The 18,175-nt window shown below is 41.2% G+C and overlaps 1 protein-coding gene across 20 annotated transcripts in view; it reads right to left on the bottom strand.

Moving 5' to 3' along the window:
* Nucleotides 1-18,175, bottom strand: part of VEPH1 (ventricular zone expressed PH domain containing 1) — a 676,809-nt gene that overhangs the window by 10,711 nt on the left and 647,923 nt on the right. For all 20 annotated transcript variants that reach the window (XM_060394259.1, XM_060394295.1, XM_060394263.1 and 17 more), the window contains one exon: nucleotides 13,590-13,707. In XM_060394259.1, the coding sequence (XP_060250242.1) occupies nucleotides 13,590-13,707 (118 nt within the window). The remainder of the gene's footprint in view (nucleotides 1-13,589; nucleotides 13,708-18,175) is intronic.

Genomic DNA, 18,175 nt, shown 5'->3' with positions numbered 1-18,175 from the left:
GAATGACATGTAAGGGGAAATGTATGAAAATAAATAACCTAAAGAAGCTGGAAGAATCAATGAACTCAGAAGCACGTTTGTAAAGCAATCACTTTGGTCAAAGTCATGAGCTGAAGGTGGCAGCGGGGTGGGGGTGGAGTGCCTGTAGGCAATTGAAGATTTTTTTTGGTGTAAGATCCAGGAAAGAGACTGGGTATCAGATAATCTAGGGGAGGTCATTTGGGGGACTTTATTTGAAAGTTCTTCTGAATCCCCATTATTAAAGATCTTGTTTTTCTTAAGGACTAATCAGGGGCCCAGAGCCTGTGAAGGTCCAGCCGGCACAGGCAGGAAGCCTTCTGGACACCAGATGGGATCAGCTGTGGATCAGGCATGGTCACAGCAGGAAACAGGGGCACCTCAAGCTCGGCAACTGAAGGGACTTAATAAAGGGACTATTTACACAGATGTGGGCACGGTGTAGGAAAGGCACCTTAGTGCTCTGGGGCCAGGAGCCAGGAGGGGGCACAACACCCCTCTGGCTGAAGAGGAAGTTGAAGAGAACAGTTAGGGGCTGTATGCAAAGCACTGCCTGACGAGCTGTGGATGGACGACATGGTCAACCTGCAGGGACCGAGTTGGGAATAAATAAGCAGACCTCACTCTGCTCCCTCCCTCTGATCTCCTGCCAGAATGTAGCTGATAGCCAGAAGTAAGGAGACTGGAACACTCTGGAGAGGCACCTATTCTACACTGGGGATAGGAAGCAGGAAAGCTTCCTGGAGTATATGTGTCTGAGCTGAATTCTGAAGGACAAATGGCAGTGATGAAGGCAAAGTGAAGAGGAATATTCTGAAAAAAGAAGAAGGAAAATAACCTGCAAAGGGCTGAGGCTGACAGAGTGGGCATGCAATGCATTCTGGAAACTATCACTTATTCTTAGTGATGGGAACCTGGTAGGATGGGCAAGCAAGAGATGAGGGGTGAGATTCAAGGAGAGACCAGTCCTAAAGATCCCTGGACATCATGCAAAGTGAAAGCCAATGCTTTGTAATGAACATAATGAAAAATAAGAATTTCTGTAGTCATACAACTCAAGGGCACAAGAGTTTAAGAATTTAAGGTCTCCACCTTGCTTTAAGGTTTATTGCAATTGTGACTGTATCCTTGTATGTGTGTGTGTGTGTGTGTATGCTCAGTTGTGTTTGACTCTTTGCAACCCCATGGACTGTAGCCTGCCAAGCTCCTCTGTCCATGGGAGTTTTCAGCCAAGAATACTGGAGTGGGTTGCCATTTCCTACTCCAGGGGATCTTCCCAACTCAGCGATCAAACCGTGTCTCTTGTGTCTGCTGCACTGGCAGGCAGATTCTTTACCAACTGCTTCACCTGGTACAGACTTTAGCCAGTTATAATTGAGTTAAACATAGTGCGTTGGATGCCATGTTTTCTCCTTGCTATAATAAATCATATAGGGCTGTACCAAAGATTTTCTCTGGTCTAGGCTGAGAGTTGATGGGGTAAGGGCAATGACTTTGGAATCAGATCTTAGCTGAAGCCCAGACATTGCAACTTAATGGCTGACTGGTCTTGTGTAAGTTATTTAGCCTCACTGAGCTTCAGTTTCCTCTTCTCCAGAGACGTCATGCTTAATAACCGGGCCACCGAGCAGGTTGTTCACTGCCTAAGAGCACTCAGCTAAGGGTGGTGTAGGGGTTGAAATTCAACCGAAATTTTGCTATTTAAGTCATACACCCCCCAAGTGGACATCAACCACCATAAATAAAGGCACACAAAATGCTGTAAAAGTTAACAGTAGCCTTGCTTAACTAAGTTCTGCTATCTAATAAGATGTCAACAAATAGTAGTTATTATCATCATTATCATGGTCATCATCTTCTCTGACTGTAACGATGAACAGTTGGTTTTTATAAATACCATATCCTAATGGCCTGAGGATAAAACCTATCTCCTTCCCTCCAATTAAGGATGTAATGAATCTATACTGTATTAAAGCATTAGGCATGGTGATAGAATTCAGAGTAAGACAATAGACCCTTTTAGAGTTCAAGGAGTGCAGGCTTTGACCTTGAGGTGTGACAAGCAATTCAAAGAGTCCCCAAAGGAGGTGAACTCTTCTAATTTTGGGTAACAGATCCATTTGTTCATCACAATGGCCATTTTCAAGCTAATCCAATAACGGATTGGGCTGCATTGGGAATCTTTTCCACATCATTAGTGGTTGCTCCCTTTTACCCCAGGCTTCCTGCTTATTCTTATGACAGTAGATGCTGACACCCCCACCGCCATTAACTACTCACATTGTACTGACTACTATCCACACCCAGAAGTTCCTTATACTGTGTGCTTCTGGCTCATGCAACTTTTGTCTTAAAAGTATTGCATTATGCACAAATTAAGACTGTCATAAATTTAATTTGTGATATTTGAATTCTCAGATATTTTTCCTGATTATTAAAGACAAATACCTTCAAAAGAAGGCATAATCTTGAAGAAATATGTAAATCTTAAATATTTAGTTTTAAAATAAGAACTGAGAAAAAGTATGTCTTTTTTTTTTTAAAAAATTTCCCTTGAATTGACTGCTTCTGAGAATTACAACTCCTATACAGTCTGTGGGGAATTTCTTTCCATGTATTGAGAGTCTCAAGTTTATTCCAATTCCCTTTTATGGTTTTAGTGATTTTCTTGTGTGTGTGCCAGGTCTAATAAACCCAACTCTGATTATAGAGGGTACACTTAAAGAGGGGCAGAAGCACTAAGTGAGGAGGCCCTAGGAGCCACATTCAGTAGACTGAGTGTCTGTGGTTTCTGAAATCACTAAGGATCGTAACGAATGGCATACTTCATATGACTACCCAGGCAGTGTTTAGAGGCCCATATTTCCTTACCAGTAGTGAATAAACAAGGAGGCATAATCCAGCATCGATTTTGTAACATCCCACAAGATGTGTGGGGTCTAAAAACAGGCCGGCAAACTCAATTTGACAGCAGCCGTTTGAGGGCACTTTCATGAGTGCCAAGTGACTTCCTTTCTCAGTAATTTCATACCCATCAAAATGTAGCCTGCTTTCTAGGCTTCTCTATTAACTGCTGAAATATTGTTCTAAAAAAAAAAGCCTTTTAGAACTACTATTTTATAAACTCGTAGAGCAATGTTTCCCAATCTGTGTTCTGAGGAACACCTATATCAGAATTCCGTGCTGGCTTATTAAAATGCAAATTCCAAGGCACCAGCCTGAACCTACTGAACTCATAATCTTAGGGTAGGGTGAGGGACTCTGCATTTTAACAGCATCCCCAGCTGATTCTAACATGGCTCAAGAACTTCTAAGAAATGATAGTAGCTTCCTGGTAGATGACAGTAATAGGCCATACAATATCCAAAATAGTAAAACGGCAAAACCAATAGTGGGAAAAAAATTGTTATAAACTTTCCATAAAATTAAAGAATAGGATAGCAGTATAAGATCATATGGTGAAGTAAGTCAGAAAGAGAAAAACAAATGTCGTATACTAACACATATATATGGAATCTAGAAAGAACCTACTTGCAGAGGAGCAATGGAGACACAGACACAGAGAATAATAGACTTAGGGACATGGCTAGGGAGGAGGGGCAAGGAGAAGGTGGGACGTATGGAGAGAGCAATGTGGAAACATACATTACCATATGTAAAATAGGTAGCCCATGGGAATTTGCTATATGACTCGGGGAACTCAAACTGGGGCTCTGTAACAACTTAGAGGGGTGGGATGGAAAGGGAGGGGGAGGAATGTTCAAGTGGGAGGGGACATGGGTAAATCTATGGCTGATTCATGTTGATGTTTGCTAGAAACCAACACAATACTGTAAAGTAATTATCCGTCAATTAAAAATTAACAAATTTTTTTGAGTTAAAAAAAGATCATATGCATGTCCTTGATTTAGGTTAATAGAGTTACAGGGAAAAAATGCGCAGAATCCATGTTTGTGGAATTTGGCTTATTTATTGTTCATCAGTGAAACAAAAATTCTAAGGCCACCTGCCAAGAGGGTAACCTATTCAATAGCTCTGAGAAGTTAAGTACGGTCACCTTTGGGTCCCTTATGGGAACCTACCAAATAATACTGGCCCACACTTGCCCAGTAATGACTGACAGGGACCAATGGGAAAATATCAGGGGTGGTAGCAATGAATGGAGAGAACTGCTCAATCTTATTCTTGAACATTAAATAAAAAAGGGCTCCATACACTCTTTCCATGTTGGTCCCATGCTGTCAACTCACTTCCATGATCTCATGGATACGTATTGCTGACATCTGACTGCAGGATGTTAGATGCTTTTAAAGGTTGAGTGCTTTCTTGCACTGCCTGGACATTATAGAGCTGTGAGGAAAGCTGGGGGAAAACAGATGTGACATACTTGCATCAGGGCTTCCCTGGTGGCTCAGACAGTAAAGAATTTGCCTGCAATCCAGGAGACCTGGGTTTGATCCCTGGGTCAGGAAGATCCCCTGGAGAAGGGAATGGCTACCCATTCCAGTTTTCTTGCCTGGAGAATCCCATGGATAGAGCAGCCCAGCGGGCTACAGTCTATAGGGTCACTCAGCTGGACATGATTCACATTCACTTTCACACCTGTACCGGCTCTGTGATAAGGAGAGTCATCTTGTTTGAGCTGCACAAGTTGCATGCATGCATGCCCAGTTGCTTCAGTTGTGTCTGATTCTGCGACCCCATGGACTATAGCCCACCAGGTTCCTCTGTCCATGAGATTCTCTAGGCAAGAATACTGGAGTGGGTTGCCATTCCTTTCTTCAGGGAATCTTCCCAACCCAGGGGTCAAACCCGTGTCTCCTGTGTCTCTTGGACTGCAGGCAGATTCTTTCCTGCTGAGCCACCAGGGAAGCCTGCCACAAGTTGCATATGTGTTAGCCATTGTCCCACCTGTATGCATGGACATTCTTGGTTGTTTTTAACACAAACTCCATCTGTTGTGGTTGAACACTTGGCCTCAAACCTTTTGGCAATAAATAGAAGTTTTACAATGTCTGCACTGGAAGTTTTACCTGTAACATATCCACTATAACACTGTATCTGATATATATATACATACACACAGGATATCTCACTCTCTGTTAAATAAAATTATCTCTCATAGTACTTTTGAGAAGAACTTATTTAAGAAAATACTGCTTAAACAAAGATATACTTGGCACAAAGATACACTGAAAATGCCTTCATATGAATCCCTTTTTTCTCTTAAAATGAATTATTGTGAATTCATTAATTTGGTTTTTGTCACCACTTGCCTAAGAAAAATTTTACTAAAAATTTTCTATGAAGATACAAAATTGGTCATTTGCTTATTTGGCAAATATTTATTGACTATCTATAGCATAGGCTACCCACTCCAGTATTTTTGGGCTTCCCTTGTGGCTCATATGGTAAAAAATCTGCCTGCAATGTGGGAGACATGGGTTGGATTCCTGGGTTGGGAAGATCCCCTGGAGAAACGAGAGGCAACCCACTCCAGTATCCTGGCCTAGAGAATTCCATGGACAGCCCATGGGGTCACAAAGAGTTGGATTGACTGAGTGACTTTCACTTTCACTATTGTGTGCTAGGGGCTGAGGAGGGGGGCTCCCTCCATAGAACTGGTTTACTAGAGGAAACAGGCACTAGTCAGACAATCAAGGCAAAATCAACCAAACAAAAAAACTAACAACGACAAAAAACAAGATGACGGGTATAACAAGTATTACAAGGAGAGGTCTGAAATACTTTGAGGATCTTAGCATTAGTCAGGTTACAGAAAGCTCCCCTAAGGCAGTGAATCTGAGTTGTAATGGGAATGTTAATATCTACATTAACTAGGTGATGAGGGGAGAAAGGGTGCTCCTAGCAGGAGAACAAAAGATCCAAAAGCCATGGGCAGGAAGAAGTGTGGGGAGTATAAGAAACTGAAAGGGGGTCTTTCTGGCCAGAATGGAGAGGCACTGGGGACAAGATGAGGCCGAAGAAGCTAAGAGAGGGCATTGCATGGGAGGCTGTCAGGTGCTGGATGTGGAGTTTGGTCTTTAAGAGCTGTGGAAGCCATTATAAGTTTTTATACAGAGAGTGGTGCCAGGATTTGTGCTTTGAAGAGGTCATTCTGGCAATAGCGTGGGAAGGGGGTTGGAAGGTCCAAGTAGTTGTCAGGAGGCTACTGCCATCATTTTAGGCAAGAGGTGATGGTAGTGCAATGAAGGGAGACGGACAGAGTTAAAAGCACCTGAGAAGGGAAATCCAAATACTGGGCGACAGGCTGGATAGGGGTGGGGAGAGGGAATTGGGTGTTTGGCTGATGCCTCAGAATGAGTGATATTATAATTACTGAAGTGGGGAATGCTGAAAGAAAGTCAGGTGGGTTTTTTTTTTAGGGGGAAGGGTGGGACATTTATGAGTTTTAATTTAAATAAACTGAGTTTGAGATGTCTTTGAATTATCAAGCAGGAAGAGTCAAGCAGAGAAGGGCAGATACACATTTGAGAGTTTTGTCACAGAAGTAGTTACTAAAGCCACAGACCCATGGAGACTGACTAGGGAGAAAGTTATGGTGATGGGAAAAAAATGTGCACTGATAATGAATAGCTGGATAGAGGAAGGTGGGCCCAGAAAGGAGGTTGAGAAGGAGTGTCTAGAGTAGGAGGGACACTGAAGAATGCTGTGTCACAGAAGGTAAAGGCAGAAATGTTTGAGGAAGGAGGAACTGGCCACCAGAATTGAATGCTGCTAAAGGCAAGTGACAGAAGGACTGAAACATATCCAGTCCTGGAATCTGCATGACCTGGATGACCATAGAAATAATGGGCGGAGAGGCCAGATTAGAAAGGGTTGAGTCAAGAGGAGCAGGAGGCAAGGAAACACAGGGTGAACAGGGACAGCTCTTCTGGCTTTAAAGAGGAAGCGAGAGGCAAGAGGCAACAGGTGAAGAGAAAGGAGACATTAAGCCAGTTGAAGGTGTTTAAGAGCCCATGGGAGTTTAAGTTGGAGGAAGAAGAGCTCTTTTAAGAGATCTTAAGTGCTTTAATTTTTAAAACTATGTAAAAATTCTTTAAATCAATGTCACTGTAAATCTGTATAGTGATAGGGACTGATATATTCACTCTGGTCTGCCTTTTTAAACCATGCTCCAGCAGATGAATGGATAAGAAAGCTGTGGAACATATACACAATGGAGTATTACTCAGCCATTAAAAAGAACACATTTGAATCAGTTCTAATGAGGTGGATGAAACTGGAGCCTATTATACAGAGTGAAGTAAGCCAGAAAGAAAAACACCAATACAGTATACTAACGCATATATATGGAATTTAGAAAGATGGTAATGATAACCCTGTATGCAAGACAGCAAAAGAGACACAGATGTACAGAACAGTCTTTTGGACTTTGTGGGAGAGGGAGAGAGTGGGATGATTTGGGAGAATGGCACTGAAACATGTATTAATATATATGAAATGAATCTCAAGTCCAGGTTTGATGCATGATACTGGATGCTTGGGGCTGGTGCACTGCGACAACCCAGAGGGATGGTATGGGGAGGGAGGAGGGAGGGGGGTTCAGGATGGGGAACACGTGTACACCCGTGGCAGATTCATGTTGATGTATGGCAAAACCAATACAATATTGTAAAGTTATTAGCCTCCAATTAAAAGAAATACATTTATATTAAAAAATAAAGTAAATGGAGAAAAGGATACTAATATCCACACACAAAAAATAAAGCATGCTTCTTCTCCTTGGTATTTTGGCTTGACTCAGCTTATTCTCTTAGTATAAAAAGACACATTTCAAGGCCTGATGATTTGTTTCTGGAAAACCACAGGGTGACTCATGCTTTGCTGCAAGTATACTTTCACTCTATCAAGATAAGATTGTTGTTGACCCAGTTTGGAAAGGCAGAAAGATTGATAGTGATGCTGGTTGAAAAATAGAAATTAACCCCTGAAGGGTATTAGGCTACTTAGCTTAGCTTATGTTCCATAGAGGCTCACAGGTTATTAGCAAGTTTACTATGAAGTCTGTGTATATGTGTGTATTGAAACCTTTTGGTCAAATATTAAAATTGGGTATCCACATGGTGTTGAAGTTTTGTACAGAGCAACATTTCTTCTCATTAACACTTACTTTACAAAAGTTGCTATTTCATGGTTTCAGTTTAGTAAGCTGTTATTTTTTTTGATTTTTGAGAAAGAATTAGATTTTAAAGTTATTTTTCAAAACAAATCTTATTTCTCCTATTGGCATTCGTTACACGATCCATGAATTAGTCCATCATCCATTTATATGCCAAGTACTTGTTAAACAAGTACCAGATACTGGGGAGGGCATACAAAGAATAATACTGCATGGTTCTTCTTCCTGTAGTTTACAGTCTAGTGGAGGAGACTGACGGCAGCACACCATGAACACTATAGAAGGTGTGGGCAGAGAACAAAAGGACAGAGAGGAGGGAGTTTATTCTGTCGGGGTGATTTGTCCATGTTTGCCAATGTGTATGCACATGTGTGCGTATGTGTGTGTCTATGTGTGAAAGAGAGAGAGAGAATGTGAGTGTGGGAAAAGCTTAACAGAGAGTCACAGAACAGGCACATGGGAAGAGCGGAAAGGGAAACGATTTCAGGATAAGGATAGTAACTTATCTGAGGTGCTGAGCAGGTATTTGTTTTGTCATTATGTAATTCAAAGTATCTTTAAAAAATAGGCTGGGGTTCAATTTTACCTACTGGGTCATTAACAGTATATATGTGTGAAGATGTGAAGTTACCCTGCCCAACCACTGCACTGGTTTTGGCTCTCCAACTGCGTTTAACATGGAAGACAACATGCCCACACGTTGTAGGAGGAAAGGCATCGTAAGACAAACCCAGCCACTGTATAAACCCAAAGTAGGTTTTCTTATGTCACCCATAAAGTTCTGTGAAAGTTGGCACTAAAATTAAATGGAAAATTTTCATGTTAATGGACCCGCAAGGCTATTTACATCCTACTAGCTGAGTCCTCAGAGATGACCTCATTTAGCCCATTTTCATGTTGGCATCTGGAGTGGAAAGCCATCTAGCCTAGGCTGAAGGCGTTCGGCAAAGGAGAGCCACCCTGCTGGCACCAGCTTATAGTGTCTGGAGAAAATCTGTTGACAGGCCCTTCTCATCCGAATAAGGTGAAGGTGAAGTCACTCAGTCATGTCCGACTCTTTGCAACCCCGTGGACCATAGCCTACCAGGCTCCTCCGTCCATGGGATTCTCCAGGCAAGAATACTGGAGCAAGTTGCCATTTCCTTCTCCAGGGGATCTTCCCGACCCAGGGATCAAACCCAGGTCTCCCACATTGGAGGCAGATGTTTAACCTCTGAGCCACCAGGGAAGCCCCATTCTCATCCTAATAGCATTTTGAAATCATCTGTATTTGCCCGCATGTGATATAATGGACAGCATGTTCTTACAGCACAAACATTTGAAATCAAGTTCTAAAGAGGAATCATGATCGATGGTTGAGGGCTATCTGAAAAAAATTCTTTCATTCTCTTTTATAGCCTAAGGAGACCTCCTACGGACAATCACACTCAGTGTCCAAATATCCAGTGACTAATACCTAGGCAAGCGCTCAGATCTACAAGTGCCAAAGATCCAAGTGCCAAAACCAGGACGTCCCTGAGTTGCTTTCTGTAGGATGTAAGAACAAAGGCATCCCATGTGTCTCAAGAAACAAGAGTGGAAGTGATGATTTAGTTCCTCCTCTTCCTTTAAAAGAATGTGACTGAATAGGCAGCCAGATGTGTCCTAGGACAGTCCAGCTGACTAACTCTTACTGTTAACAGGCACTAGCAGTTCCAGGACACGAGGACTACTGATAGAGGGATTTGTTTGGTTTTCCAGAAATAGATTCTGTTCTGTTCGATCTGTTTGCTCAATCTCTATTCTCTCATTCATGTGGGGTTGATGGGATTGACAATACACACTAACAGGCAAGTCTCTGAGGATTTTTGAGTTATTTCAGGAACTTCCTAACCTTCTACTCTGTGCTTTTATAAAATGATGATCAGAAACTGAACCAGCAATTGGAGGAATTGGAAATAGCTTCTATGTACCCATGTCCTATGTGTAATCAGGACATGAGTCCTGCACATTCCCATAACAAAACCCCTGCTTGTGTTTGAGAGGATTATGTCATCAGAGAGGTGGCTCACTCCTTGATCTTTCCAATATATTATAATATTATGAAATAATTGTTCTTGCAATTTTCAATATTCCATGCCTTTAACTTGGATTTGCCCTAGAGATTGAAATTTCAGGCTCAAGAATTGACCTGGATTAAAATGCTAGTTGTACTACTTAGTAGCTGTGTGACCTTAGAAAAAGTACTTGACCTCCCTCTGTTTCAGTGTCTTAATCTGAAAAATGGACTCAGTAATAGTGAGAAAAATGGATGTAAGACAAAGCACATAGTTAGCATGATAAATGCTAGCAATAATAATTTTAGGACCTTTACACTATTCTAGCATTTAGTTTCCTCTGACTTCACATCCCACTGGATAAAATATATATTTTGTTGAATACCAAAACAGTAAACTTGTGTGAATTTCTGTGTGCTGGTGGTGGAGCTGAAGGGAAGATGACTGGCAGTTGATGGGGTGATGTGACCTCTACTCAAGGAAGGGAATGTCCTTAAAGTGGCCGTGGAAGCCAGTTGATCTGTTGTAAATGTCTGAAGCCCCATAGTTTAGTCTATACATTATTAAGAAGGATTTATATTTCAGGATGTCCTTCTTAGAAGTCTAACTGAAATTTTCTAGTTGTCTCATGTTTTGTTCCCCATTTGTGGAGGCACATTAAAAAAATATGGGAACAATGAATATTTGAGGACAAGGTACCTTTTCTCAGACTTTAAAAAGAAAAAAACAAATGCAACTTCTTCAGCCTTTTGTCTTAGACTCTGATTCTCTTTCTTTAGATCCCCTCCTCCTTGAGGCTGACAGGGCATCTGGGCCCTGCAGGAGTGCTAACCAAACCAGAACAGAACAGGACTTAGGCACGGTACCCTGGGAGCTCAGACAATCAGGGAAGTAGACTCTGATGAACACACAACTTCTCTCAATGAGCATAAAAGCGCCAATCTCCATTTACCAGACTCAAAATGCACTGGGTATGATATAGTGATATATTTGATATTATTAACACAATAGACATGGAACATGTTAATATTCAAGTTGTATTTGACTTTTCTATTTCTAAATATTATTCATTCATTGACTCAACCAACAGGTATTTATTGTATGCTAAAAACAAGGAAGTATGCTAGATTTTTCTATATGTGTCTTGCCCTAACTGGATTATGAACCCTTTTAGAGCAGAGATATTATACATTTTTCATGTTTTATCTCAAGGTTTAGCCTGTTGAAGACATTCAAGCAACACAGCAAACATGCACTTCATAAATGAAAAATGGGATGCAAGTTCTATGTGGCCTGTGCATAAACAAATAACAAACTATTTATTCTTATGTCTTGATCACCTTTAAACTTACAATTGAAGCAGAATACAAATGCAAATATCATTCCTATGATCAATATATATCAGCAGTATTATGTCAGGCCTTTTACTTGGATTAAATGCATAATTTATACGCTACATAAAAATAAGAAAACTAGATTAACCTATAAAAACTTTTCAGGGAGTTTTTGGTAAAAATAGTAATTTAAAATAGGATTTCTCTCAGACCCAAATTTCCTTTCATAAAGCAAAAGGAGATAAGCAAAGAAATCTAAAAGTTTTAGGTGCCAAACATTTCGATTCAATATGTTCTGCTGTAAAATATTTGGCCTTGTTTGAATTTTTATTGGTATATGTTCTCAGTCTATATTTAACTGTGAGAAACACAAATAAGAATGAGTGAATGTGAAAAATGTTCTTTTTAAGTCATGGCAGTGAATTTGAGAAAACATATATAAAAGGAACACTTTGTGGTTTTAACTTGCAGCCCCTTTCCTGAGCCTCCCTTGGTCAGATATGATTTAATGTTTATTGAACTAAGGACTCAGCTTACTTGGAATGAAATTCTTAAGGGCCCCTCAGAACCACCTCAGATAAGTCCCTTACTTCACCATGATCTCAAATAAGGTTTCTTTTATGCTCTCTTTTTCACAGGTGAAATAAGGTCTAATTAGAAAGTTTCATAATGGGGACATTCAATTCATCAATTCTTTCTTTGCTCAAATTAACTTTTTAAAAATCAGTGTGTTCACTCTGGCATCAACTCAATCTCAGTCTGTAATCAGCCAACAATCTGTGCCTCATGAAGGCTGCCGTCTTAACTGCCAGTTCCTTCCACCCATACTGTCTCTGTGGGGTAATACATTCTATTCGGTGCCTCTGTGTGAGCCCCTCAAATTTCCATCTGGCCAAAATAAACACTTCTTTTTCAATTCAGTCTCAACTTCTTGGCTGAGAAAGAGGACAGACTTGCCACAACGGATGATCTTTAAGATGCACAAAAATCCCAGTTCAAGGAATGGGTACAGATGGTATGACCAACAGCTCTCTAGAAGATGGCTCATCAACAAAGTGGTTTGTGTCCAGCAGTGTTTCAACACCATTCTCTTGGTCTACACTTCAGTTCCTGAGCCGTGTCAATGCTGAGAACTCTATCTCATTGAAGGTAAAATATTCCATTCCCAAGGGCAGCGTAACTCTGTGAAGATTAGACTTTTTATCAACCTATGCCCACTGGTTAAATTGGGGCAAGTGTAACCAGGAGACAGCATGGAGAAATGGTTAAGTGCATGGGCTCTGGGGTCAGACTGGGTTCAATCCAGCCACTGTTAACTTATTACCTGGGTGACCGCAGGCAGTTCCCAAATCCCTCTGTGCCTCAGTTGCCCCATCAGTAAAATGGAGATAATATTAGCACTAGCCTTATGAGACTATTGTGAAGGTTAAATGAGATACTTGATACGTTTAGCGTAGGGCTTGGCACACATTGACTAACAATGATTATTTTTAGGCAAGTCAGTAGACCAAGTTCCTTGTGCAGCATAAAGGAAGGTGAAGGGTAAATAACCAGATGTGAAATTATTTCTCAAATAATTCCTTGCTATTTAAGTGTCTCATTTTTCACCCAGCTCAATCATCAAGCAAAAATGTTAAGGGAGATGAGGAGGTCTGTGAAACCACTCACTCAATTAAGTGTGGTCTCATTCCTTTGGGGTTCTTGACAGGATGTTTGTTTTCCTCTAACCCTCAGGGTCACTGGGGTTGAAATGAAGAATGTTATTGGGGTAAGATGGCCAGTATCACTCTCTTGGTAGCCATATAGATGTGGGCAGTGTTTTCTTGTTAATTTCTGGTTTGTGTTTCTCTCTGTTCCAACATCTTCCCTTTTCCTCACTCCCACTTTGGTGAGATACTATTGTCAGCACAAAGCAGAGGCAGTCAGGCCCACCTCTATGCATTATTCCAACTTAGGATGTTTATGCAAGAAAGCCAACCAGGGTGGGTTTCCTGCAACCCTGGCAACCCCAGGGGCACACGTGGTTCTTAGCAGCCAGGGGAGGGAGGGGTCTCTCACCGGTTGCTCTCTCAGGGTTGTTGCACATGAAGCACTGCCACGCTCCTGCTGCTTCACTGAAGCCAAACACGTCGAAGAACCTCACTTCTTCCAGATGGAGCTGAACCTGGTCCAGATCCTGTTTCAGGAACACAAAGCACAAAGAACATGAGTGTGTCTGCCTGCCACGCAGCACTCTGAGACTGGGCAAATGGGATGTGGACACAGGACAGCCAGGGCTCAGATGCAGTGCCTATGACAAGAAGGGAACATAGAGAAAACCTCGCATGGCCCATCTTAGAAAAGAGCAGCCAGTTCAAAGTATTCCAAGAGAGTTCTTACTCTTAAACACAGAGGGTGGCCAGCATGGGCCCCAGGGCTGCTCTATGAGGGAGTGCCAAGTGGCCCAGAATTTTCATGCATCTAACCACAGCTCAAGAAATTCTAAAAAGCTGGGATATTCTAGTGGCAATGCTGTTGAAACGAATGCTTCTGGGGATTTGTCTTTTACTTACACTTTACATGGAACTGAGAATCAATTATCCATATCAAAAAAATTATTTTTATTAGGTTGGCTTCACAGGGGGCTGATGGAAATGTGTAGGGGGGTATTTAATCCCTTAGCCCTTGGCTCCAGTCCTGTTTTAGTTTCATACTTTATCTTAAAATTAGATGTAAACTTTGCATTTTCTAGTCTATAATACGGCTGCATTGGTTTTAATGGAAAATAATGCCCTAATCTGTAAATTAATTAACTTTTCCCCTCTAAATGGTTGAGTAGAACTGACACACTGAGAAGACCACCCTGTTTTATGTGCCCTGTGGCACCCTGCCAAAGTGTTCCTATTTAAGAGGCACACGAGAGAGGTTCCATTACACTGTAAATGGATGGAAAACTATTAGCCTAACCAAATTAAATAGCTCTACTGTCCTCCCGAGGCTCTCCTATTATGTAAATGACTTGTAGCCTCTGCTATAGAGTGGCCAGAACTGCACTCTTACAAAGTTGCTTTCCTAAGAGGGATTTATTGTCTTTGCTGGCCTCACACATGCCCAGTTGACTTATCTGTTTGTCTTCTATTGAGGGGTGATTTTATTTCCTTTTCTCTGGTCCACATTCTCATCTTGTACCCATAATAACAGCTCTCAGCATGCCCAAGAGCTAGGGGTTGGAGGCACTGTTAGCACTGCTTATGGTGGAAGGGAAGACCCTGAAGCTCTCGGGTCTGCTTTTCTTGACACAGGAGAGAGGTATGCTGAACTCAGCTCCTTGAGAGCAGAAACACGTCTACTGTGTTCACAAGTTGTATCCCCAGCATCTAGTCCAACATCAAGAATGAATGAACATCATTGGTTTGCAGGCCCTGTGCAAAGTTTCTCAATGAGCTATATGAACAGTATTATGAAAATTTAAAGGGGATTCGTTCTGTAGAACATTTACATTCACTGGGACAAAAACCCAATGAAGGCAGGGACTTTGTTTTATTGGCTGCTATGTTAGCACTAAAGACAGGCAAGCATTAAATAAACATTTGTGGGATAATGAAAAGCATAAACTGGGACGAGAAATGAGTACCTCTCAGCACCCTTTATTAAGACTGCTATGGTTTGTGCCCTGGGATTGGACATGTTGGCGGCTCACAATGCTGAATACAGCTTTTTGAGTTGTTAACCTTTAATATCATATTTTAGGTATTCCAATGGGCACTGTTTATAAAGAAATGTTTTGAAAGAATGATTTTGAATGTGTTCAATAGAAAAAAAAGGAGGTTTCCTTAAAAAGTATATTTCCAAGATAAAGACTGAAGAAGCACCTGGGAGTCTTACAGGTTTCAAAGGATGAAATCCATATTAAAATTTATGGGGAAAAAGCAGATGTTCATAAATATCAGTTTCAAAACTGCTAAGTCTCTGAAGCCTATACTTGGCCATTGGTATGCATATCGTTTCTCTCTTTCCCAATTAAGGATCAATTTTTCATTCACCACAAGCACTGCTAGCAAACAAAGTACTTAAAATAATACTTCAGGGTTCCTTTATTTGTCCTGTTGTGAGACCAGAACTATCCCAGGTTGTTGCTCATAATTCACATTTGTCTTGGCAAAAAGTTACTTTCAAAGTTTAAGACAGATGGCAAGTAACATCCCAGTGTTCAAGTTCTCAAGTCAAAAGCAAACTTTCTTCAGAAGATTTAAGTGTTGTGCAAAGGAGACTGAGTGAAGAAGGTAGATGGTAATTCTATGAACTGCTGAAGTTGGTAGTAACAGTCAACTTTGAATAGACAGACAAACGAAACACAGGTAATTCCAAATATTGGTGGAAAACCAAAGCAAAATAAATCACAAAACAGGCAAACACAAGCCATTCAACTAGAGATACCTAGATTTTTGGAATTCTGATTTCTTAAGTGTGCTCGAGGTCATTTATTTCTCTCTCCTACTTATTTTCTTTACCCTCCTGTGTCCTATAGCTTCCGCAGGCCTTGCCTAGGATTTGTGATGTGCTAAATGGGCTTCTCTGGTAGTTAAGACCCTAAAGAATCCACCTGCAATGTGGAAGACCTAGGTTCAATCCCTGCGTTTGGAAGATTCCCCTGGAGGAGGGCATGGCAACTCATTCCCGTACTACTTTCGCCTGTAGAATCTCATGGACAGAGGAGCCTGGTGGGCTACAGTCCACGGGGACGCAAAGAACTGGACACAACTGAGTGGCTAAGCACAGCACAGCAAGGTGCTTCAGTTGTGTCCGACCAACTCTTTGAGATCCTGTGGACTATAGCCTGCCAAGCTGCTCTGTCCATGGGGTTCTCCAGGCAATACAGGAGTGGGTTGCCATTTCCTTCTCCAGGGGATCTTCCCAACTGAGGGATTGAACCTGCATCTCTTATATCTCCTGCATTGGTAGGTGAGTTCTTTACCACCAGTGCTACCTGGGAAGCCCAGGATTTGCTATATGGCTTCTTCTTCTTTTTTTTTTAAAGACAAGAGAACCAAAATTGATTTGTTTAAAGAATTGCAACCTTCATTTAAGCAACTAGCCTCTAGGAGAGTAATTTTATATTAAGATAGGGTCACTCCTTGAATATTTCCATTCAATGGCATTGGACACACCCTAGGGTGACCTTTTAATAATTCCCATCTCCTGGTGTTCATCTCTTTGTATAACCCCTTTCTCTTAAGTGTGGGAAAGACCTGTAACTTGTTTTTAACCAAGAATATGGCAATGGTGATAGGATATTAATCTCGTGATTATATTATTATGTATCCCTGCTTGCCCTCTCCCCCAACACACATACACACACAAAAAACCAACCTTGCCAGCAAATGCATAGAGAAATTCCCCTGCTGGCCTTGAAGAAGAAAGCTATCATGTTGTGAACCGCCTATGGAGAGGGCCGTGTGGCTGGGAACTGTGGGTGGATGCTAGGACCTAGAGGCAGCCTTCAGACAACAGCCAGCAACAGAGCCAGTCCTTTAGTCCTATGACCCTCCACCAAATTTCTCCCAGCACCCTGAGCAAGCCTGAAAGCTGACCCTTTCCATTCGATGAGAAACACAGCTCCCCAAATGAGAACACAGCCCGGCCAATACCTTGATTGCAGCCTTGTGAGACTGTGAGTGGAGGACCCAGCGATGCCACAAGCAAACTCCTGATGTTGTTTTAAGCTGCCAGGTTTGTGGTAATTTGTTATGCAGTTTTAGGCATCAACACCTAGACTACATTGTGAAGAAGAGGAGAAGGTGACACTCTTGGCCAATGTTCAATGAAAATGATGCTTCTACTTAGAGGGGTCACATTCTTTCAAGTACACCCCAGATCAGGCCTCAATAAAACTCAAAGAATATTGAAGTCTGTATTATTTCTGTTGACTTAAATAAAAAGAAACATAATCACAGTAAACATGTACTAAGAAGGATTTTCTTGATAATCATTGTGTAATTCGAGGGGGATAAAAGCCTATGGAGGGAAAAATGATGTTTCTGAATAGCTGATTAAGCAAATATTTCTGCAGGTTTAGGAAAAAAAAAAAAAACTTAATGGGAGTAGGAATTTGGAAAACAATGTAATAAGTCTTTTGTGAAGCTCCCTAGAGGAAAACTACACCAGCCAGTTTTGAAAAGATGAGTGGATATTGACAACATTGTTTTGATGACAGTGACAGCATGAGTTAATGCCATGGATTCTGTAAAAGTGCAAAGTGGCCTCTCCGTCTTATAATGTGGTCTATGTACTGTGAGAGGGTATTGGGAAACAATTTTCCAGAAATCAGTGAAAGCGTACATCTGGAAGAACTTTGGGTTCTGGCACATTTAAGTTCTGTTCTAACAGTATTTTTGCACAGATACAAAACATAGGATTGCCTCATGTGCTCTATGTGCTTATGGTTAATAGGATCAACTCTTGGCATATACTTTAAGCATGTTTTAAGAAATGTAAAGAGTTATTTTTAAAACAATCTTCAATATTTTCACATAATAGTAATGCTTTTTGTCTTTATGGTTATTTCTATTGTACATGTTCTAACTATATGGAGTTCGGGGTGTGAAACAAACTTATTGAGGGAAGAAAATTAATGATTCACCTCTATATTGTTCATCTTTTTATTA

The sequence above is a fragment of the Ovis aries genome, chromosome 1, assembly GCF_016772045.2.
Source record: "Ovis aries strain OAR_USU_Benz2616 breed Rambouillet chromosome 1, ARS-UI_Ramb_v3.0, whole genome shotgun sequence".
NCBI classification, from domain to species: domain Eukaryota; kingdom Metazoa; phylum Chordata; class Mammalia; order Artiodactyla; family Bovidae; genus Ovis; species Ovis aries.
This window is presented reverse-complemented; position numbering and strand designations above follow the sequence as displayed.